Source organism: Lactuca virosa, chromosome 9 (assembly GCF_052849685.1).
Source record: "Lactuca virosa cultivar CGN04683 chromosome 9, Lactuca_virosa_CGN04683_v6, whole genome shotgun sequence".
Lineage (NCBI taxonomy): Eukaryota > Viridiplantae > Streptophyta > Magnoliopsida > Asterales > Asteraceae > Lactuca > Lactuca virosa.
The window spans coordinates 25,370,387-25,393,544 of record NC_136434.1 but is presented as its reverse complement, the minus strand read 5'-3'; the positions used below and the strand labels follow the sequence as shown (position 1 = coordinate 25,393,544).

At 35.6% G+C, this 23,158-nt stretch overlaps 2 protein-coding genes across 5 annotated transcripts; both read left to right on the top strand.

Annotated features, from left to right (window-relative positions):
• The first annotated feature begins 2,129 nt into the window (after positions 1-2,129).
• Positions 2,130-6,146, top strand: LOC145140883 (glutamate receptor 1.2-like). 3 transcript variants are annotated; one of them, XM_079074271.1, is made up of 6 exons: positions 2,130-2,746; positions 3,134-3,328; positions 3,416-4,695; positions 4,792-5,095; positions 5,192-5,562; positions 5,705-6,146. In XM_079074271.1, the coding sequence occupies exons 2-6, from the start codon at positions 3,184-3,186 to the stop codon at positions 6,014-6,016; spliced, it is 2,412 nt and encodes an 803-aa protein (XP_078930397.1). In that variant the 5' UTR covers positions 2,130-2,746; positions 3,134-3,183; the 3' UTR covers positions 6,017-6,146. The 3 variants fall into 3 exon arrangements, with proteins under 3 accessions (XP_078930397.1, XP_078930396.1, XP_078930395.1); XM_079074270.1 differs by having other exon boundaries at positions 3,123-3,328; XM_079074269.1 differs by lacking the exon at positions 2,130-2,746 and having other exon boundaries at positions 2,773-3,328.
• Positions 6,147-19,591: 13,445 nt separating this feature from the next.
• Positions 19,592-20,532, top strand: LOC145135850 (maternal effect embryo arrest protein). Of its 2 annotated transcripts, none has more exons than XM_079070053.1 (2): positions 19,592-19,746; positions 19,861-20,532. In XM_079070053.1, the coding sequence occupies exons 1-2, from the start codon at positions 19,739-19,741 to the stop codon at positions 20,384-20,386; spliced, it is 534 nt and encodes a 177-aa protein (XP_078926179.1). In that variant the 5' UTR covers positions 19,592-19,738; the 3' UTR covers positions 20,387-20,532. The 2 variants fall into 2 exon arrangements, with proteins under 2 accessions (XP_078926179.1, XP_078926178.1); XM_079070052.1 differs by having other exon boundaries at positions 19,593-19,746; positions 19,822-20,532.
• The last annotated feature ends 2,626 nt before the right edge of the window (positions 20,533-23,158 follow it).

The following is a 23,158-nucleotide window of genomic DNA, read 5'->3' as shown; positions in this document are numbered from 1 at the left end:
TTGTGGGGGTGGGGTAGGTGTGGGTTTGTGTGTGTGTGTTTGTGAGGGATTGGGTGGGGGTGGGGATAGGTGTGTGTGTGTGTGTTTGGGGGTAGGGGTGGGTGTTTGTTTATGTGTGTGTGTGTGTCTATTTGTGGGGGTGGGGGTGGCTTTGTGTTTGTGTGTGTGTTGGGGGGGGGGGGGGGGGTTATGGGTGGGGGTTGGGGTAGGTGTGTGTTTGTAGGGGTGGGTTTGGGAGTGGGTGAGTGTGGGTAGGTAGGGGTGTGGTGGGTTGGAGGTGTAGAGATGGGGGTAGGTAGAGATGGGAGTGAGGGTGTGTTTATATTTTAGAAAAATTTTGGAATTAGAAAAATGTGGAAAACAATAATTATTGGTTTTCTAAAAATTTCCAACTTCTTTGTAATTTTAGAAAACGGAAAATTTTCATTTTCCGTGAAAAATTTAGAAAAAACGAACTAAACGCGTTTTCAAAATTCTTATTTTTCTTGAAAAAAATTTCCGGAAAACGGCCAATTTTTCCGCAACTAAACGCACCCTAAAGCTTTCAAAAAGATGAAAAATCTTTGTTTTTTAGCTTTTTAGCCATTTGACTCCTAAAAAGCAGTTTTTCTTATCCAAACACTTTTTAAAATAAGCTTTTCTTAAAAGTAATAAAGCTAATAAGCAGTCTTCTTGTAAAAAAAAAAACTCACTTTTATAATAAAAAAAGCTAACCCAAATAAGCAAATTTGCTTACCTTACTTACGTCGATTTTAGGCCCCGTTTGATAGTTGCTGACTGAGAAAGTGCTGACTGAGAAATGTCTGTCTCAGTAAGAAATTCTGACTGGGTAAGAAATCATGTTGTTTGATTGTACATCTGACTGAACGTGCTGACTGATGCAAAATGACTATTTTATCCTGATGCATTATTCGTTTTTATGCAATAATAATAATAATAATAATAATAATAATAATAATAATAATAACTAGAAATGTTACCCCCACTACGCGGGGGCCAGAAGCTTTCAATGTTGTTTCCGAAATAATAAATATGACAGACATAGAAAGTGCAAGGATGAAAAGTCCGGGCTTTGCCCCGGACAAAAAATGTAAAAGTTTTGACTGCAAGGACCAGAAGTGTGAAAATGGCTAAAGAATTAAAGGGGTAGGAATTAGCAACTTTTTAGAAAAGGGATCAAAGTTATCAAACCGTTAAAGTTTTGTGGCCAAACTTTAAATATTAAAAGGTTCCAAAAAAGTGTAAAAATATTGATTGCAAGGACCAAAAGTGTCAAAATGGGTAAAGAATAATGACCAAAGTTGCCAAAAAACATCCAAATTTAGTATTCCTAACTTCCAACAATAATACAGGGACCAATTCTGCCAAAAAATGGGAAGTTGAATAGAACACAAACAAAAGGATATGAATAAATTAATTAAAAAAGTAAAGGGACCGGATATGTAAATCAAGGGACCAAACTTGGACAAAGTATTCCAAGTTTACTATTCCTTTCTTCCACAACTTTAATATATATATAATAATAATAATAATAATAATAATAATAAAGATGATAATAATAATAACCAGTGTTACACATTATATAAAATATTTGAGCAAATATAATAAAGAAGCCTTCTAGCATATTGGAAAAGATATGACTTTGTGAATATAAGGTCATGGGTTCAATTCCCACTGCCCTCTTTTAATTTGTTGTGCACCGAATTTTTAAGGGTAGAAGTGGAAAATCTTTATTTCTTTCTCAGTCAGACACCCAAATTTTGTTAATCAATCACTTTCAGCTGACCGAGTCAGACACCCAAATTTTGTTAATCAATCACTCTCAGCTGACCGAGTCAGACACCCAAATTTTGTTAATCAATCACTCTCAGCTGACCGAGTCACCAAAAATGTATGACTTGACTCGGTCAGATGCATATCACATAGGGCCTTAGCTCATATGATGATATGAAAATGCATGAACTCAAAGGTTCCGAGTAGATATTTTGATTTAATTATATATTTGATTACATACTTGATGATCTCTTTGGTGTTTGACCATATGCCCATCGTTGATCTAATATAATTATATTCAAGCAGTTTCAAGTAGTTGACATTTTAATTTTTGAATCCTTCTTGATTAGCAATTGATTAACCATCTTCATTTAATAAAAAAGTGTACGCCTTTACAATTGTTATTCTAAATTTAGAAGATACAAAATTTGTTTATACAATCACGTTTCATCATTTTTTATTGGACTTCTTATCATCCGAGTTCGAATCAATGAGTGATTAGATTTATTATTCTGATGATAATTAAGGTCCTATACTATTGCGCTTTTTCTGGTAGATTTATACCATAGACTCGTGCCTTTGTATTCCTAATTCCTAAGAAACAAAAACCCATAAGCAGAACGTGATTAACGGAGCTTCATGGTCTAGGCCATGGCTGGGTAAAGGATCGTTGCAAGCCCATCGGTTGGGTTCTGGCATGGTTACATGGTTGTCTAACGGACAACTTAATCTTTTTTGGCCACTCTTTCCCGGCATGAATGTCCTTCAAGTGTATGGTGTATGTTCCTTACTTAAAGACGCACATCAAGTGCTCGACGAAATGCCTGAAGAGCTTATGTCTCTTCTACAGTTGCTATTTATCTTATTTTCATGATGGACACGGGGATGTTTCCAAAAATGTGTCTACATCTACTACTGTGATTGCTGGGGCCTATCAAGAAAATTTCTCCAGACATTGAAACTGTTTAGGAAGGTGAAATTGATTAATTACAGTAATTATTTGTAAAATTAAAAACAAAAAAACAGTTTCAATTCAATGGTCCAGATCAAAGATTGCTGACCAGGTTCTATTTTGTAGTCAATGTCAATAAAATCATGGAGGCTGGAAAAAGGAAAATCAAATATCTATCTGATGAGATCATATGTATCTTTGACATCATTAATTAATTAATCTTTTCTCTTTCAAGCTCTTGTTTTAACAGAACTCTATTTTCTTTCTTCACCTTGGCACGGTTTTAGTGTGTCATACGGATGAAACAAGAGCTGTAGCAAACTTAAAACTATCTGTTCTTAATGGCGAATATCAGGGTACTTTCATTTTTTATACTGATGTTACTTACCTTTCAAAGCCTTTTAACAGCACATGAAGATCCAACTTACAAGGAAGTACAAGTGGGAGTGATTCTTGACATGGAATCATGGGCAGGGAAGGTCATTTATCGTTGCATCAGCATGGCTATTTCTGACTTTTATACAGCCAATCCTCACTACACAACAAGGATAGCTTTTACAACCAGGGATACCAAAGGAGAACCTCTGAGTGCCTTGTTTTCTGGTACTTTCTTTATTCCTATTTTTACTTCTTTCTCTTTGGTAAACTTCATTTTGAAATAATGCTAATATATTGTTAATTGACATTCAGCTCTGGATCTTCTGGAGAACACTGAAGTGCAAGCAATAATAGGTCCAGAATCAACAGCCGAATCAAGATTCTTGAAGGTTTTGGAAGATAAAGCTAACATACCAATTCTTTCATTTTCAACAAGCCCATTTTCGAATCACAATCCTAATCTTCTTGGAATCGCACAAGATGAAACCACTCAGTTCAAAGGCATTGCTGGTATGGTAGACTTGTTTAAAACCAAGAGTGTGATCGTTATCTGTGAAGACACTGCAAATGGAAGAGAAATGGCTAATTATATGGTTAGTGCGTTTCAAGAGAAACACATACACGTTACATATATTACCCTAATTTCAAAATTTCCCAGCAATGAACAAGTCAAGGTAGAGCTTCGCAAGCTTCAAACTATGCAATCCATGGTGTTTGTCATGCATACACCACCTTCTCTAGCGACCGATGTTTTCTCCATGGCAAAGGAGCTAGGCATGATGGATGAAGGATACGTGTGGATCCTAACAAGTAAGACTACAAACTTGTTGGATTCCATGGATGCTGAAGCAATCAAAACAATGCAGGGGGCTGTGGGTTTCAAATCGTATGTTCCAGCATCAGGGGAGCTTCAAAGCTTTGTTTCAAAATGGAGAAAGGAACATTATGCTTTGGACCCTTTTATGGAGTTTAAGGAGGTAGATTTTAATGGGATATGGGCATATGATGCAGTTTACGCACTTGCCATGGCTGTTGAGAGGAAACAAACTAGAGAATTAGCTTCGAAAGAGTTGGGTACTAATATTCGCACATCACTACTTTTAGACGAGATGTTAAGAGTCAAGTTCCATGGTTTAGGTGGTGAATTCAAGCTTATGAATGGGAGAACAATCACCAAAGCCATGGAAGTGGTGAATGTGATCGGTCAGGGTGATAGGAGGGTTGGGTTCTGGATGATGGCTACTGATGAATTTGTGAAAGGAATTGGAATCCCGGATTCCATTTCCAACCGTGGATTGCAAAGTATCATCTGGCCGGGTGGGACTACAAGCATTAATCCAAAGCGTAGGATTCTACAAACAAATGGCAATAAGAAGCTCAGAATTCTGTTTCCAAATTTTGGTAGATTCCCAAATTTAGTACAAGTGACTGTAGATCCCAAAACAAATCTATCGGGTGTGAGTGGCTTCTGTGGGGATGTTTTCAGTGCTGCGTTTAACGGCTTAGACTATGGAGTAGGGATTGAGGTTGTTCCATTTAAATATGAGGTTGGAATTACTTACAACGATCTAATTCAAAAAATCTATCGTAAGGTATGTTTTTTTTTTCACGCAAAACTTCATGAATATATCTTGGTAAAGCATGCTGTTACATAGTATTTGGTTAATATGATATTGGCTTTCTATCAGGAATATGATGCTGCTATCGGGGATTTTACAATTACAACAAATAGATCTCTCTATGTTGACTTCACAATTCCCTTCACCGATCTTGGAGTTGGCATAGTAGCCCGAAACGCCAAGAACAGCATGTGGATCTTCTTAGATCCTTTTAGTGCGGGTCTTTGGATCACAAGTGCTTGTTTCTTTCTCTTTTTGGGGTTTGTCATTTGGTTTATCGAACATCCTACAAACAAAGAATTTCAAGGTTCAACAATACAACAAATAGGAACCACCCTCTGGTTTGCCTTTTCAACCCTTGTTTATGCTCACCGTAAGCACTCTTACTCTAATTTTGATTCAGTTAACTATTTGATCTTGTTGAGCATTAAATCGATAATTTAGACATGCTGGTGACTGGAAACTGCAGGGGAGAAGCTGCAAAGTAATCTATCAAGATTCGTGGTTATTGTTTGGGTTTTTGCAGTGCTTGTTCTCACATCAAGTTACACTGCAACATTGAGCTCAGTTTTAACAGTACAACAGATTGGAATGAATGATATCTCTACGGGATTCCAGAATCTTTCTCCAGTAGGAGGGTATGTATTTAACAAATTGAAACCTGTTGATGTCAATTTGGAGAAACTATATACACCTGAGGATTACTCTAAAGCGTTAAGAAATGGAAGAGTTGATGCAATCGTCTCTGAGATTCTTTACATCATATCATTCCTTGCAATGTATCCGGCTACCGACGTCTCCTTGATTGCAACAGCATCCACCACCAATGGTTTTGGCTTTGTGAGTATTCTATGTTAGACCATTATTCTATACATAGTTATATATGTTATGTTGGCAACATTAATTATAGCCTCTGAGCAATTTGTTAGAGGTTGTATTCGAGAATCCAATTTACTTCTCTCATTTAGCTCTATGTTTGCAGGCGTTCCAAAAGGGTTCGCCCTTGGCGAGAGAGGTGTCGACTGAGATAGCAAAGATGCGGGAAGACGGGACATTGAAAGCATTAGAGGATAAATGGTTGAAACGTGAATCTGCAATGATGTCAAAGGATTTTTCTTCCCCTTCACCAAAAATCTTGAATCTTTACCGGCTTCGAGGTCTCTTTGTTATCAGTGGTGTGTCGATGGCATTAGTCCTTTTTGTGTCCATGATTCATCTTGTTCGCAAAAAATGGCATGCCAAAAATATAACGAAGACACTAAGGTCTGTCTTACGAAATACATGCACAAGATAGTGATGTGGAATTAACATATCTGTAAAGTTAAATTCTAACCATTATACTCCACATGTTATTTCTATATAAAAATCATAATATGTGGTCACATGTGTTGTAACATCCCAAGAATCATGATAAAAATTTTCATTTTTGTAAAACATTTCCATAAACCAAAATATAATCAACCATTGTTTTCAAGACAAATCCATAAAATCAGAGTATCAAAAATCTCTCAAGACATATATCAGCAGGAGGGTGTGTACGATCACGCCTTCGCCTTATCCCGATCATCTGATGTACCTGAAACCATGAAACCAACAAATGTAAACCAAAGCTTAATGAGTTTCCCCAAAATACCCCACACACAATACATATATAATGCATGCACAACAGGCCTACAGCACGCTGGACCGCCACCTGAGCCTTCAGCAACAAGTTGGACCGCTCCTGAGCCTACAACATAAGTTGGACCGCTCCCTTGGGCCTACAGTGTCAAATGGGCTGCCCGGGTATCTTGGCCTTCAGCACAAAGCAGGATCGCCTCAACCCAACCATATTATGTCGACATATGCAAACAATAATCAATAGCCAACAAGTTCAGGTAATCATACAGATCTACCAAACAGATCACTATAGCATAACAACATTCTATATGCACAATGATACATAATCATAATCTAATGGGTCGGCATTGGTGCCTTCGACCCACGAGTATAGTGAGAAAAACTCACCTCGAAGTCTATAAGATAGCTGAACTGATCACTGATCCAAATATCGACTCTATAGGTCACCTATATAATAAACAGGGACCAAGTCTCAAACTACAGCTCAAAAGACTCTATTTGACCTAAAGTCAAACTTGATCAAAGTCAACGGTCAAAAGTCAACTTCCAGCCAGTCTATGCCCATCGTAGCAGCTCTACGCCCTACATAGAGCCTAAGGTGGCAAAATGGAGGAAAATTGATGCTACGCCCTGCGTAAACCCTTGATGCCCTAACTTAATCATTAAGCCCTTAATACAGATCAACAACTCTTCCAACTTCTAGATCGTTATCTTACAAACGTTTTAATGGATAAAGTCTTTGACTTTATCCATTTGCATGTATACCAAGGGCACAAAATCATAACATAGGCCCAAAAATTCATCCAATGCTCCAGAACTCATGCATGGATGGATGAGAGTGACCAAGCTCTCATTTTTATAACTTAATAACCCTAAAAAAACGTCTGGAAATGACACTCCAATGATCTGGAGTAGCTCTTACTCATATTCACCATGGTTATGGGGACAAAAGTATAAAATCGTAAGGCATAACTAGATCTAACATAAAAACACATCAAGGTAGGAGCTTTATACCTTCTAGAGATAGTTGAGTGGATGAAACCTCTGTATCTATATTGATTTGAGCTCCCAAGTGGTTCCACAATCTTCTTCTTCCTTCAAAAGTGAACACAAAACACACCAACAGCTCAGATCTCACAAATATGGATTAGGGTTTCTAAGGAGGTCGTTTAGGAGGATGGAGGTTGAGGATGGAAAACAGTAAAAGTCATGTTCCCGATATAGAATAAGTATCCTGATGTAATCTTGCAGTCACCTACATCTCCTAGCTAATCATTGTCTATGTATCCTACTAGATTGAAATCATATGTTTTGAATAAGAATAACCCAAGGCTATACGAAATGTGTGTAGCTTTTCCAAATGTGTGTTAACTGGCTCCTTCATGAATCCCTTTACTACTCCAACGCTATATAAAATATCGATCCTTGTGCATGTGAGATAGAGAAGGCTTCCAACTAAACTCGTGTATGTGGTTGCATCTACTCGTTCTCCTCGTAAAACGTATAAAGTTTCCTACCAGCTTCCATAGATGTTGATACCAAGTTGCAATCCATCATTTTGTTCATCTTCAAGTTTCTTTTCGTATATGCTTCTTATGACATTATAATACTTGTATTTTCTTTTCTAAACTCAAGACCAGGTAAATACTTCATTAAGCCCAACTCTGTTATCTTGAATTTTCAAGTCATGTCACCTTTAAATTTTTCTGTCATCTTAATATCATGCCCTAAAAAATGAGGTGATTAACATAAATATCAACAAAGATCAAATGAATCACATGTAGTACATGCTTGTACTAACAATCGACTAAACCCATTCTCCTCAAAGTCTGTATCGAATCGAATATTCCATGTAGGGGATGTTTGCTTTAACCCATACTCTCACACCTTACTTTTATGTACCTAAGCACGTGTTCCACATATATCTCCTCTTATAACACAATGTTCAAAAAAGCTCACTTGACATCCATTTTAATTTTTTGTCATTTGAATTGAGCTTCTTTATAAATTAGTAGTCGAATTGTTTCTATTCTCGCAACTCGCAACTGAAGCAAAAACTTCATCATAGTCGATCGTTGCATTATCTATAGCCCTTTACGAACATTCTTTCATTGTATCTTTATATCTCATACTATTTAGTCACTTTATTTATATCGAACTTAATAAATGAATACCCTTACCTTTACTTACTTTTTGTTATTTTTTATCAGCTCTTATTAAACATACTACTTTTATTTTTTAAAGTCAAACATCTTTTTTTTAAATACAAATAGTAACTATTGTAAATTTACAATAAATAATATATATCTCTTCTTACAACACATTGTTCAAGAAAGCTCATTTGACATCCATTTGAATTGAGCTTCTTTAAAAATTAGTAGTAGAATCGTTTCCATTTCTCAGAACTAGGGTAAAAACTTCATCGTAGTCGACCGTACATTTTATCAATGGCTCATTACAGTAGTTCTTTCCATATATCTTTATATCTCATACTATTTAGTCACTTTACTCATTATTCAGTCACTTTATTTATATCGAACTTAATAGATAAAGACCATTACTTTTACTTACTTTTTGTTTTTTATCAGCTCTTATCATACATGCTACTTTTATTTTTAAAAGTCATATGTTTTTTTTCAATACAAAGAGTAACTATTGTAAATTTATAATAAATAATATATATCAAATGTTCAATTTAAAATATCGTAGTATTTTTATCATATAAAGAAAAGGTAAATTGTCATTTGGTTTTATTTAGATTGTTCTTTCAATTAAAAATAAACATTATATATAGATCCGATAAAAAAGAAATTTTAGGTATGAAGGTAAAAAGTTTTTTTCTATATGTCTTTTTGTCGAACCAAAAAAATAAATCATTAGATGAATCAAAACAAACATGATTCACAAAAAAAATTGTTGAAAAAAACATTTCGATAATTCATTTTAACGATGATTTTGTTGTTATTCACTAAAATTATCATAAAAATGACTTTTTGTTGATTTACTGAAAAAATGAATCATGAATGTGTTTTTTTGGAAAAAAAATTCTTATCAATCATCTTACTTTTGATTCATTTAATGATTCATTTTGTTGATTCACTTAAAAAATATGCATATAAAAAATTTCGTATCTTCCTACCAAAAATTTTCTTCTTATTTGATTCGGAAATTATATATATATATATATATATATATATATATATATATATATATATATATATATATATGGAATAGTTATATGGAGAATGAATATAATAAAAAAAAACCCTAAAAATATGTAAAAAAAAATATTTTGAGACATCTAATCTTTTTTTGACTTTATAAACCTAAAGGTCGCAAGTTATATATAAATTCGTGGAAAAATTTTGAAAAAAATAATTTTTTTAGTGAATTTGTATAAAAGGTTCGATTTTTAGGTTTGTAAAGTCAAAAAAAATTAGATGTCTCATAGTATTTTTTATGTATTTTTAGGGTTTCTAGGTGTTTTTTTATTATAATCGTTTTCCACTGAACCCATATATATATATATATATATATATATATATATATATATATATATATATATATATATATTGTAACACCCGTATTCCAGATTGATTTAGCTTCTATTTATCAGGGACTAAAGATGGAGTTTTGGGAAAACTTTGTGCCACGACGTGGCATCAAAATAATAGAACACGTGTTTTATTGATGGCCACGGCGTGGCATCTGTTCTGGCCCAAACTCATGATCTTTTACGGTTTCCTTCGTATTTAAACCCCATTAGCTTGAATCTAGGTTTCCTTATCAGCCTCCATCACCCTCAAACCCAAAAAAACCCTAATCCTAAACCCTATTGGTGATTCTTCGCTTATTTTGGTGCTTTTGGTAGCTAGAAAAATAAGATGGTGTCTAGTGTGTTGATTTAGTAAGCAAGCTTCATCATCGACCTCATATAAGCAGTCTTTAGGATCTTGTAAGTGATCAAGTTTCCATCTTTTTTGTGTTTACTCTCTAGATCTAGGTTTTATGTCTTATTTGGTCCATTTCATATAGTTGGTATGGTTTGAAGAGATAAAGGTTGCAACTTTATAGCTTCTCTAAGTCCCAAGAGTCTTATATATATCATAGATATTTAGGAACTTGACATGAAATCTAAGTCATATTGCAACTTTTGACCTAGATTTGGGAAAGGACGTGCATGGGGTATGCATGTCCGTAAAGTTTACATTTTTAGGGTTCATTAGGATCCCTAAAGAGTTTCTAGAAGTTTTAGGTTGAAGATTTCAAGGATTAAGTGCTTAATGGTCTAGTCTCATGCTTTAAGTTGCCTTTTGGACTTTGGGAAATAGATCTAGACTTATAGGGATGTCTTAAGGGATAAAGTTGGAAACTTTATCCATTAAGACCCTGGAAAGGACCAGATCTGATCTTTAGAGCTCTTGAAATCGGAAGAAAATGGATTAAGCTTGTTTAAGCTGTTCAGACCAGTCCCCACGACGTGGCCTTAGGCTGTCACGACGTGGAGACAAGGGAATCATCGATTGTCTTGGCATTTAGTGCCCACGACGTGGCTAAGGAAAGCCACGGCGTGAAGGCTGCTGATTGGCAATTTTTGACCTTGCTTTGACCCTTGACTTTTTTGGTATGGTTGACTTTTGTTCAATTGTTGGATCTAATGTGTAGACTAAGGTTGAACCTTGCATGTTTTGATAGGAGTGTTGTAGCATCCGCTGAAGGGTTTTGAGTGGCGGTTTAGGTGATTCGTGTGTCAGGTGAGTCTTCTCACTATACTGTGTAGGATGCTAGTTGTCTTTGTGACTCTTGCATTTTGTGTTGGGCTAGGCTCGTTGGTATGCATGTAGGGTTGGGCCCATTGGTATGTTAGGTTGGGCCAGTTTGTATGTTGGGTTGGGCCAGTTTGTATGTTGGGTTGGGGCCATTGGTATGGTGGGTTGGGCCTGTTATTATGGTTTAGGCACAATGTGAGGGTTGGGCCCGTTGATATGTATGTTATGCGGTATTTTGGGGAACTCACTAAGTTTATTGCTTACGATTTATGGCTTAACATTTTTTAGGTACTTCCATTTCCAAAGGGAAGGGTCTGGATTGACTGCACAACATCCCCCAGAGTTTATTATGCATTGGCTATTTATGATTTTTACTTTGATGTTTAAATGATATATTTCACTTTGATTGGTTTTGGACTAAATTGTTTGTATGAATTTAATGTTTTAAAAATAAAAATTTTACTATGAATTTTTGGGACGTTATATATATATATATATATATATATATATATATATATATATATATATATATATATATATATATATATCTCACAAGAAAATATCATTTTATATGTACAATGTCTATTATTTATACAATATATATTATTTACTATCTAATATATCTTATAAAACTATATTATTCGATTAAAACTATATTATTCGATTAGTGTGGTTCAAGACAAATAGTTGTAAATAATATAATAAATTTGATTTTTATTAAAAAATTTCAATAAATATACATAAAACATTTCAATTATTTGTTATAACAACAACAACAATAACAATAATCATAGCAATAACAATAATAATAACAATACAAATAACAACAAAAACAATAATAATAATAAGGGTAAATTACACGGATGGTCCCTGTGGTTTAAGGTAATCTGCATGTTTGATGCCCAACAACTTTTTTTAACTCGAACCGTCCCTAATTTATAATTTTGTTGCACGCTTGGTCCCTGTTCGTTCTAAAAAGACTAATTTACACTTATTGATTTCTTTTCCCTATTTTAAATTATCTATTAATTAAAAAAATATTAATTAAATGTGACCTACCACCGAACCCCCCTTCGCCTCTGCTTCCCTCCCTTCCCTCATCGTGTTTAGTCCCCAGAAAATCCCACACATTGACGGTTCCACCCCCCCCCCCCCCCCTCCCATGCACAACTGTCTTCTCCGGCTGCAATGAAGAATATTCCGGTAATCCCCAACATCAATGGAACTTAAACCTTAAATTCATCCAGGATGCAAACCTAAAACCGAAACTAAAATCAAAACTGGAAATTAAATCAAACCCAAAAATCAAAATCAAATATGAATTCAAACCTGAAACTGAAATCAAACTGAAAATTGAATATGAAACTTAATTCCTGGAACACAATCAAACCTCAAACTAAAAATTAAACCTGAAATCAAACCTAATCGGTGTTGTATATAAATCGATCTTGTACATCAAAATCGATTCCTCACCTTTAAAATCAATTTCTCACCTTCAAAATCAGTGGATGTTAGGTATGAATCGATCTCGTACGTCTATATCGGAGGAAAAAGGGAGGGTATCCGTGGTGGAAGGGAAAGAAGTTGATGGCGAATCCGACCATCCCTTTTATTGATGGGGGCATAGACGAAAACAGGGGAGGGATCATATTACCGTCTGGTAGGGCTTAACCAAATCACCACTTGCAATCTACTTCTCGGAATTATTATGCACACCATAAGAAATGAGTCGCAGGTTTCATGGGGTTTCTGCGAAGTGATCTGGTGGGGATGAAGAGAACGCTTTCCAACTTGAAATCTGGTGGAGATGAAGAAAGGTTTGAAATCGGGTCGGGATAAAGAGAGATCTCCGGTTATACTCTGATCTCCGGCGAGCATTGACAGGGCAACGATGAAGATTTTAGGTGGAGGAAGTTGCTGATGGTGAGAGGTTTGGTGTGCCGGTGGAGATGATAAGAGGAACTGATCGATGATTGAATGGGGCTGATTTTAGGGCTTATGAAGTATTAACTTTCGTTGTTGTTGTTAATATTATTATTATTATTATTAGTAGGGTAAATTACACGGATGGTCCCTGTGGTTTAGGGTAATCTGCGTGTTTGGTCCCTAACAACTTTTTTTAATTCGGATCATCCTTATTGTTAGGTATTGTTTCGTATTTAGTCCCTAACAAACCTAAAATTACTGTTATACCCTTTTGTTGTTTTTTTTATTTTTTTAATTATTAGGGCTTTTTCCCTTGTAATTACATAAATAGTCCCTTGGGTTTTTATGTTTTATTAAAATTTTAAAAACAATAATTAAAAAAATAAAAAAAAACAACAAAAGGGTATAACAGTAATTTTAGGTCTGTTAGGGACTAAATACGAAACAATACCTAACAATAAGGATGATCCGAATTAAAAAAAGTTGTTAGGGACCAAACACGCAGATTACCCTAAACCACAGGGACCATCCGTGTAATTTACCCTACTAATAATAATAATAATATTAACAACAACAACAACAAAAGTTAATACTTCATAACAACCTAGACTATAAAAGAAAATAAATAAATAAATAAAAGAAGAAGAAGAAAAATGACATAGACCTTCAAGTACATATTCTAGATAAAATTGCAAAATATATGCTTGTGGTTGTCAAAAAAATTATGGTTTTGGTTCAAAAAAGTTTGGTGATGCATCATGATCCGATTTTGGATACCTTGTGTGGTTTTGGTCTCTATGGTTGACATTTTTTGTGGTTTTGGTCCATACCCTACATAAAATGACGAATATACCCTTAAATATTTTTTTTTCTAATTTCTTTTAATTACTAGGAAAAAAATCTCACCTACACCACCCGGCCCTCTCATCCCTTCATATCTACCTTTGTCTATTGTAAAACATATCCAAAGTGCACTCCAAGAGCCAAAGGTTTCAATGTCCATCGCCCTTACTTTAGCCACCGGCGTCCGTTGCATCATTCGGCGTCGATGTCCAACACTATCACACCTCACCCTTCATTCAAAACTTTGATTATTCCCTCTATTTCGTGGACATGCAATTTCTCTTGTTGGTTACTCAATGCTCAACAAAGTCCCCAGAAAGACCACCACCTCTCCTCTATCCCCATTTCCTTATATAATTTGAAACCTAGCCAACATCAATTTTTAGAATCAAGCACTCTTGTTCCTCCTTTGTGATTCAAGAACCCTCTCATTCCTATGTCAGAGTTTCCTTCCCACCACCTCCGATCCCCTCCTTCTTTCCTCCGATACCGACGAACGAGATCGATTTATGCCATACACCGATCAATTTTGAATGTGAGAAATCGATTTTTAGATTTCTCTGTTGCAACCTTTGTGGGAGATTCTTTGACTGCTTTATATGGATTTAAGGTTTCGTTCCCTATAGATCGTATCTAGGACATAAATGTAATTAGGTTTTGTCAATTTTGGGTTCTTTCATTCAAACAAAGTCATCAAAAATGGCAAGAATGGTGGTGTTGTGGATGGTTTCCAGCAAAAATAACGGTTGCGGCAGTGACAATAAAAATATTTGTCAAAATGAAGATGACGAAAATCACTAAAATATCAATAATTAAGTCATTGATAAAACAACAAACTTTTTTATATCAAAACCAAGGTTGTCAAGATCGAGATCCTACGTAGGATCGTTTTTGGGTTTGCAAGATCGGGATCGGGATTCTAAGATCCCACAAAATAAATTTTAATTTTAATTTATATTTTTTAATCATAAAAAATATTTCAAACATTCAATTTTCTGTTCAAAAGTTATAAAAACTTCAAAATATTAGTCATAAATCATAGCACAAAATGATAAATGGTAATTGGTAAAGAGTAAAAGACATAAAGTGGTAAAAAAAATTCATTTTCAAAAAAAAAAATCAAGGGTAGGTAGGATCGGATCGGATCTCGATCCTATGATCTTACGATCCTACCCCAAATACTATCTGTTTACGATCCGGATCGTTTTTCATACCTAGGATCGTACGATCCTACGATCAGGATCGCGATTTTGACAACCATGATCAAAACTACACTTTTTAAATACCAAACTTTTTTATATCAAAACCACACTTTTTTAATAACGATAAGGTTTAATGACATAGAAAGGTAACGTAGTTTAGAAACTGTACACATTAAGGTAACAATGTTTTTTTCGTATACATTTGTCAATTGAACTTGTTTGACATGTACCTATTAAGGTAATATGACCGATGATCGTAGGTTTTTGTTGATTTGGCATATTACGTGGCATATTCACCCTCTAGTCATCCTTTATTTAACCCAACGATACATTGTTATGATTTTTACCTTAGGAAAAGATTGGTGTCCTAAAATGTCGACGGCTTCTTCAGCATTCTCCCCCTCACCTCTAAGGCTTGGATTCACACCTTGCTACTGTGGCCTTCCATCTCGAATCCGCACATCAAGGACGAAAAACAACCCTGGAAGAAAGTTTATGATATGCCCGGTATGCCATTTTTTTTATTTTTAGATTTTGGTTCATATTTGTTGCTGTATTGGTTATTTCACTCCTTGATCCTCTTGTTTATGTTATTGGTTTATGTAGAAAGTAGAAGAAAGGTGTGGTTTTTGGGAATGGGTAGAACCTGATGAAACACTTGAAGTTATGCAACGTGACATTTTGAGCCTTAGAAAAGAGCTGGAAGAGTAAAGAATAAACAATTTAATGTTAAGTGTTTGTTGGTTGTTTTCATTGTGATGTGTTTATTTAGTCTTTTGAAGTAGTAATTGTAATCATCAAGAAGTAGATTAATGCTAAGGTTGTGTTGGTTGTAATCTTTTAGATGGTGAAATGGTATTTCTAATCTTTTGAAGTTGTATTAAGATGTAATGTACTTTGTAACACTTATTTTGATATGAATGGGATTTGATTTGTTATATTATTTTGATATGAAACAGATTTCACAGAAACAGATTTCAAATTAGGATGCTAAAGTAGAATCAAAGTAGGATGATAAAATAGAAATTGTTTTGACCAATTTACCCTTGGATTTGCAGTTTTGGTAAAACAAATTTCATAGAAACAGATTTCAAAGTAGGATGATAAAATAGAAATTATTTTGACCAATTTACCCTTGGATTTGTAGTTTTGGTCAAACAAATTTCATAGAAACAGATTTTAAAGTAGGATGATAAAATAGAAATTATTTTGACCAATTTACCATTGGATTTGCAGTTTTGGTAAAACAAATTTCATAGAAACAGATTTCAATGTAGGATGCACATTAGTAGAAACAGTTGTACTACAAAATACCCTTAACACATTAATCAACATAACCTTGAAGCAAGTTATGACCAAAATACCCCTTAACTAGTATCATAGTAGCATTACATCATTCTAGTAGTAAGGTAGCATAGTTACATTACAAAAGACTTAAGGTTTGTTACTGGCTTGTGTTAGACAAAAGATACTAGTAGTAAACAAGCACATCATTCTAAAGTTACTGGCTTGTTTTGACTGCAACCAATCCCTCCTTTGGGGACAACATTCTTACTTAGACCAATCTCGGTTATACTTTCTAAAACTTTCCTCTTTCGCACATGCATCTTTCCAATTCTTGAAGCTTTAGGAGCTTGAACAGGAGCTTCAACATGTCCACTTCCACTTCCACTTGTACTTCCCCTTCCACTTGTAATTCCCCTTCCTGAGAAAACAAACTAGTATTAGTTTCCAATTACATAGAACTACAATAAATAAATTCATTTTTACCTTTTCCTGGACAACTTGATTTCTTGTGTCCAATGCCTTTGCAAGTACTACACTTTTGCAACCCTTTTGCACGTGAGATTGTATGCGTCTTTTTACCGGTACCTTCTAATTCTGACTTATCCTTTGTTCGTTTAACTTTTGGTCTGCCTGGTAGTCTTCTTTTTTTTGGAGGTAAAGGCTTCTGATAAATTGTTTTCGGCCACATTGGACTACCATTTAAAGGGTGGACATTGTAAGTGTAACTTGAAAGGAAACTTTGTTTGCTAAAACAAGGTGCCACATACGACTCTGCATTATGATTCAGGTATGCAAGTGCAGCCAAGCCATGCAAGCATGGGATACCTCTCAACTGCCAACTTCTACATTCACATACCCTTCTGATTAGATCCACAACAAATGCATCATTACCAAATCTTACTTCAAATTGTTGATAACCACTTGGATAAACTCCCCAAAATCTGTAAATAATAATAATAATAATAATAATAAATAATAAGTTAACACGCCAAATCAAATCAATCATTAGCTAATGTAAATTCAAAACATTATGTTACTCACCTTTGAGTTATATTATTATCTTTTAATTCCTTTCTAATTGTTGGGCAAATATCCAAATCCCACTCTTCACCCATGATCCTTTGATTATACATCCCCTCCATGGCCCAAACCCTTATTTCTTCCAACATTATGATGATCGGCTTTCTTCTAGCATCCCTGATTGCATTATTAAAAGTTTCTGAGACACCATTTTCCATAGCATCACAGTTCCTCCCTTCTACAAAGAAAGCTTTTGACCAAGATTTTGGTTCCCTGTCAATAAGATGATCATAGGCATTGGGGTCTAATTTCTTAATTAATTTCTTAATTACATCCATGGCTTCTTCAAACATCCATGTCCATCTGAAATGATAGTAAGTCCACTACCATTTCCCCCTCCAATGTCATCCATGAGAATGTCAAGAAACCACTTCCAATTAACTTTATTCTCAACATTTACCACAGCCCACGCGATAGGGTAGATGTTGTTATTCGCATCTCTACCCACTGCTGCAAGAAGCTCACCCTTACACAAGCCTTTCAGGAAGCAGCCATCTACACAAATCACCTTTCTACATCCCTCTATCCAACCATCCCTAACACCTTTGAAGCAGACATAGTACTTTGAAAAATATATAGTTGAGTCAGGCATGATGTCCACATCCATTCTTACCGTAGACCCTGGGTTAGACCTCATAATCTCCTCACCATAATCTCACAACCTTCCATAATGCTCAACCAAAGTACCTTCAATCTTACTCAATGCAAACCTTCTTGCATTTCTACACTACCCCAAACTAACATTAATATTAAATTTTTTGGAAATTTTAGCTTTCATTTTCCTTAAGCTCATTTTTGGTCTTTGTAATATTTCATTAACAAAATGCTTCCCAATCCACCTATAACTCACAATTGCTCCAAGTTTGAATGACCTGGAGCAATTGTGTTCATCTTTCAGTGACTTAATTTGAAAATAATGTTCGTCCTTCATCCAAGTGGCCTAGAGTCTAAATGGACATTTATGTGTTGTACCTTTGCTACATTTAGCTAACAGCCTGTTCTTATCACTTTTTTCATACCATAAATTGTATCCATGTCTAACAACATAATTACTTAGTAAACATTTAAGCTCATCGGGATCAGAAAACTTCATACCTAGCATAGGAACCATCTTCTTCCAATTTTGGTTTGGATCATGGACGGGATACATTGGTTTCACATCAACTTCTTCGTCTGTTGCATTTGTGTCGGAACCATCTTCTGATTTCTTGTTAGGACAAAGGGCATTAAGAAATGAATCATCAAGTGGTTTCTTACTTGACACCACCTCATCCTCTTCATGGTCAGGTAAAATCGCGTCCGAAAATGTAGAATCATCAACTTCGTCTTCATCATCTATAACTGAATCATATTCATCAGGATTCTCCTCCTCGATCCAATCGAAAATGGGTTCATTGTACTGATCAATGTACACATTAATTCTTTTTTCTTGGCTTCCATTACCAACCTCAAGGAACTCTCTGTAATCTCCTTCATTCTGAATTACTCCTAACCCTTCACTCAACCTTTCATGTGGAAGACAGTAGTAAACATCCTGGCAGTTGATTTTCTTTGTGAGCTTTTCAAAGAATGTAATGAAATCTGAAAATACCATAGCGTTGAAGTCGACATCTCGCACAGATGCGATGTCTGGGTCGAAATATACAAGGGGGTTGGGGGAAAAACACCATTATAGTGGACATCCACGATGAGGGATGATCCCTTCGTCATTACAGTCGAAGAAACAAAAAGTGATTTCAATTGCAAAGGTTCGACATTGAGAACGAAGAGAAAAGGGGAACGATGGAACGAAGGAATGAAAGCGGTGGGTTTTGTGTTTATGAGCCCTAATTCGAATTAGCATTCATATAATGTGTCAAAAATGCCAATTAATTTCATTTAATGCCACGTAATACAACATAATGCCACGTAATATGCCAAATGAGCAAAAACCTATGATCATCGGTCATATTACCTTAATATGTACAGGTTAAACAAGTTCAATTGGCAAATGTATACGAAAAAAACATTGTTATCTTAATGTGTACAGAACCTAAACTACGTTACCTTTCTATCTCATCATTTTGGCAATTTTGTCTATATTCCATTTTTCTAATTTATTTAGATTCAAATTTACACTTCTATTTATTGGGTAGTACATATGTGACTTGCATCTTTTTATGACAAAGTACCATTGGCAAAGCTACTTGTGTCTAATTGTCCTCACCATCATGTCTTCCTCACGCAACACTGCAACAAAACCCTAAAATCTACCCTTCACTGACGAAGTGGAGCTTTCAAGTTTTAGTAATGGCAGAGTAAGCACCTATCTCACACATACTAACTGTGTTTTATGTATCTCAATATCTTCGATTTGCATTTTATTCTTTCAGATCTAATGGATACCCAACTTACTGTGACCAACAAAGCAGATCACGATCTTCTTCAACATCGACAACGAGTATTCACGTAACAGCACTTGACGGTCTCGTAAACGTCAACTCCCTCTTCACAATCGCCGTCTTCGTCGGTCTCTCTCTCACAACTCCCGGCCAACGCAGCCTCGAGAACCGATCCGCCTGTGACGCCGATATCTCCGTCGCCAAAAAACTTTTGGTTTTTGAAGTTGTATCGTTCAGCTTTTTCCTTTTCTCATCTCTGGTTGCTCAAGGTCTTAAACTCGCCATCAATCTGCTCAACAGTACCGATGTTGATGAGGCTTTTAGGGCACACATTAATCTGAAGGCGTTGAGGTTCGGGATGCTCGGATCGGCTATCGGATCGGTTATGGGGTGTTTGTTCCTGATGCTCTCGATGGTGAATGTGATTGAGATTCGATTGGGGATGTTGTCTTGTGGAAGTAGATCCACTGTGAATGCTGTTGCCTCCATGATTGTCCTGGTGACGTCTGCACTTTTGGTTTATATTTCCACTGCTGTTTATGCATTTTTACATTAGAATCGTTATATATTCATCAACTAACCCTCCCTTCAACTTTTAATTTCAAGTTTGTTTGATTAAAAATTGTGATAATGCTTGAACAATACTTGAAATATTGCCCTTTTGAATCACAGTGGTTGATCTCTTTTCAGTTTGTTCCATCATTTTCGAACTAAATCTCTTTCTATTTTGGACTTGAACTTCCTAAATATTCGATTGGGGGATACTGTCACTTTCCTGTTTCCTGAGGGAAAATAAAGAATGCCATTGGCAATGAAGTCATGTGAATGTCGGTTTTTTTTCCTTTGATGATGCAGTCTGTCGTTATCGATCAAACAAGTCAATGGATTCACGAAGAACAATTTACCTAAACGGGTAAAATAAAATAAAAACCGTACATCCTCAAATGTTGTCAAAATTGAGATATACATAAAAACGTTTTATGTTTTGCAAAATTGTGATCGTAAGATTGGATCGGATCATAAGATCCTACCAAAATGAATTTATATTCAAATTTGCTCGCAACATAGTGTAATCAACTATAACTTTTTAAGCATCATCAATTTTTGTTACTATAAACGGTAAACATTAAAAATAAATAATCTTAATTAAAAATAAGATCATTTTGATCATGTACAAGTAAGACGTAAGATCACAAAAGATTATTATGGGTGTTTTCTGTTTAATTCAAAATGAAATTGATAAAAATGTGATCCTCTTCTTGTAACTTGTGACTTTTGATTTCAAGTTGAATAGACGAATTTTTGATACCCGGCTTTATAATAAAGATAAAGAGGTGAGATCGGGATAGTTTTTAATTTGTATGATCTTAAAATTGTAAGATCACAACTTTGCTCAAATGCATTATTAGTTCATGTATTTAAAACTATGATAGTTACGTATTTAAAATTGGACGAATATCATAAAATTCCTAAGTGTTTGACGTGTAATTTGACAAAGCTCTAATATTTTTTTTATTATTGTTATGGTCACAACTTTCTCGTAGAATTATCACTCTATACCACTTAACGAGTTTCATGGTTAACTTTGTTATATTTTTTGCAAAATCAATCCTAAAATTGAGTTTAAAGTTTAAATTTGATCCCTGTAGTTTGCAAAAAATTGTAATATATACATATTTCATTTTTTATATATTACAATTGTGGTAATTTATAGTTTTTGTAATTTTTTATTTTTATTCAAGTACATAAAATAGTTATATTATATTTGTAATATTCCGATTTTCAAGACCAAAAATTTTGTTTTTAATTAAGTAACTTATAAAATTGTTTACTGAAAAACATCATCGAACCATATCATTTCATAAAACCATAGTCACATGTCTCAAAACCATATCATAAAATAGTAACAATGTCAGAGTACAATCCCAAGAATCTCATAATGCGGAAATCTTGTGTGTGTGATGCGCTGCTACAGTGTCGGCTCCTTCCCCTTCGAAGAAGAGGTACCTGAAAACAAAACTGAAACTGTAAGCACAAAGCTTAGTGAGTTCCCCCATCATACCACATACCATACTACAAACATATTGCCAGGCATATCGGGGTGCCCAATGTAACACCCCGTTTATTTAATAAATAAATAAATTAATTAATGAATGTATAGTGACCCTAAATTCAATAATTATATAGCAAAGTGTAAGTTTCGGGACTTATTTTGTAAAGATTTTTAAAGGACAGGGTGTGTTTGGTATCATTCGTACCTAATTTGAAAAGGATTTGTAGAGGGAGGGGCTGTTTGATAAAATTCGGACTTAATTTGTAAAGGGTTCAAGAGGCAGGGTTTAAAGGGTAAATTTTGGGCTAGGATTGAAAGAAAAAGGGAAGAGAGGGACTAGACTTGCCACTATGGGGTGAAGTTTCAAAGGTTATAGGATATATAACCCGTCCATACCCTAACCCTAATGCAAACACCAGCCGCCACCCTTATGCCTCCCTCTTCTAGCAGCTGTCACCTCCCAACTACCGTCCGCCACCACCGTCGTCAAGGTCCCAAACTACCTCGCGTTCATTCGACCGTCGGGAGCCGGAGTTGTGGGAGTTGTTGCCGCCGTTGCGTGTTAGACTACCCTCCATCCGCCGCCTTGGTGAGACGATCGCCACCTGGTCGCTGTTACTTCACCGTCATGGGGCCTCCTAGTGCAGCTGTCATCCTCCTCCGTCGTTGCTGTTTCAATTCGTCTTTTCTTCTCCCTCAGTTCGTCGAAACGCCACCACCACAGTCGCATCTTCTCTCCGCCGCTGCCGTTCTCCGTGTTCGTTGACGACAAACTGTCGCCGCTGCCGTGTTCGTCGACGACAACCATCAAGTTGCCATCGTCGGTCACCACAGGTGGGTGATTTGGGTCCATTTTTTGAGCAAAGGACGAGTAGTCGTGCTTCTACTACGGCTGTACATCATGTGTGTGCCTAGTTTTTGTCGGAAATTACAAGAACAACCACCACCACCACCATGAGGTGGTGGCTGCCACCATGTACCACCGTGTGTGTATCTTAGTGGGTGTGTGTGTTTATTTGAGACTTAGCATTGTAAAATGTAATTAGAAATTGGAATAATGAAAAGAAACTCTAACCACCACCGTGAGGTGGTGGCTGCCGCCTCCTGCCGCCACTAACTATCGTGTTGGGTGGCGGTGTGCTTTTGCTTGCGTTTGGTTGCTTTTGGATAGTGGCAAACCCAGATAGTGGCAAACCCAAATAATTATCACAAAGACAATTACCTTACAAACAAATCCCTACTAGTGGTCCGACATTCTGGCCGTAGACCCACTTC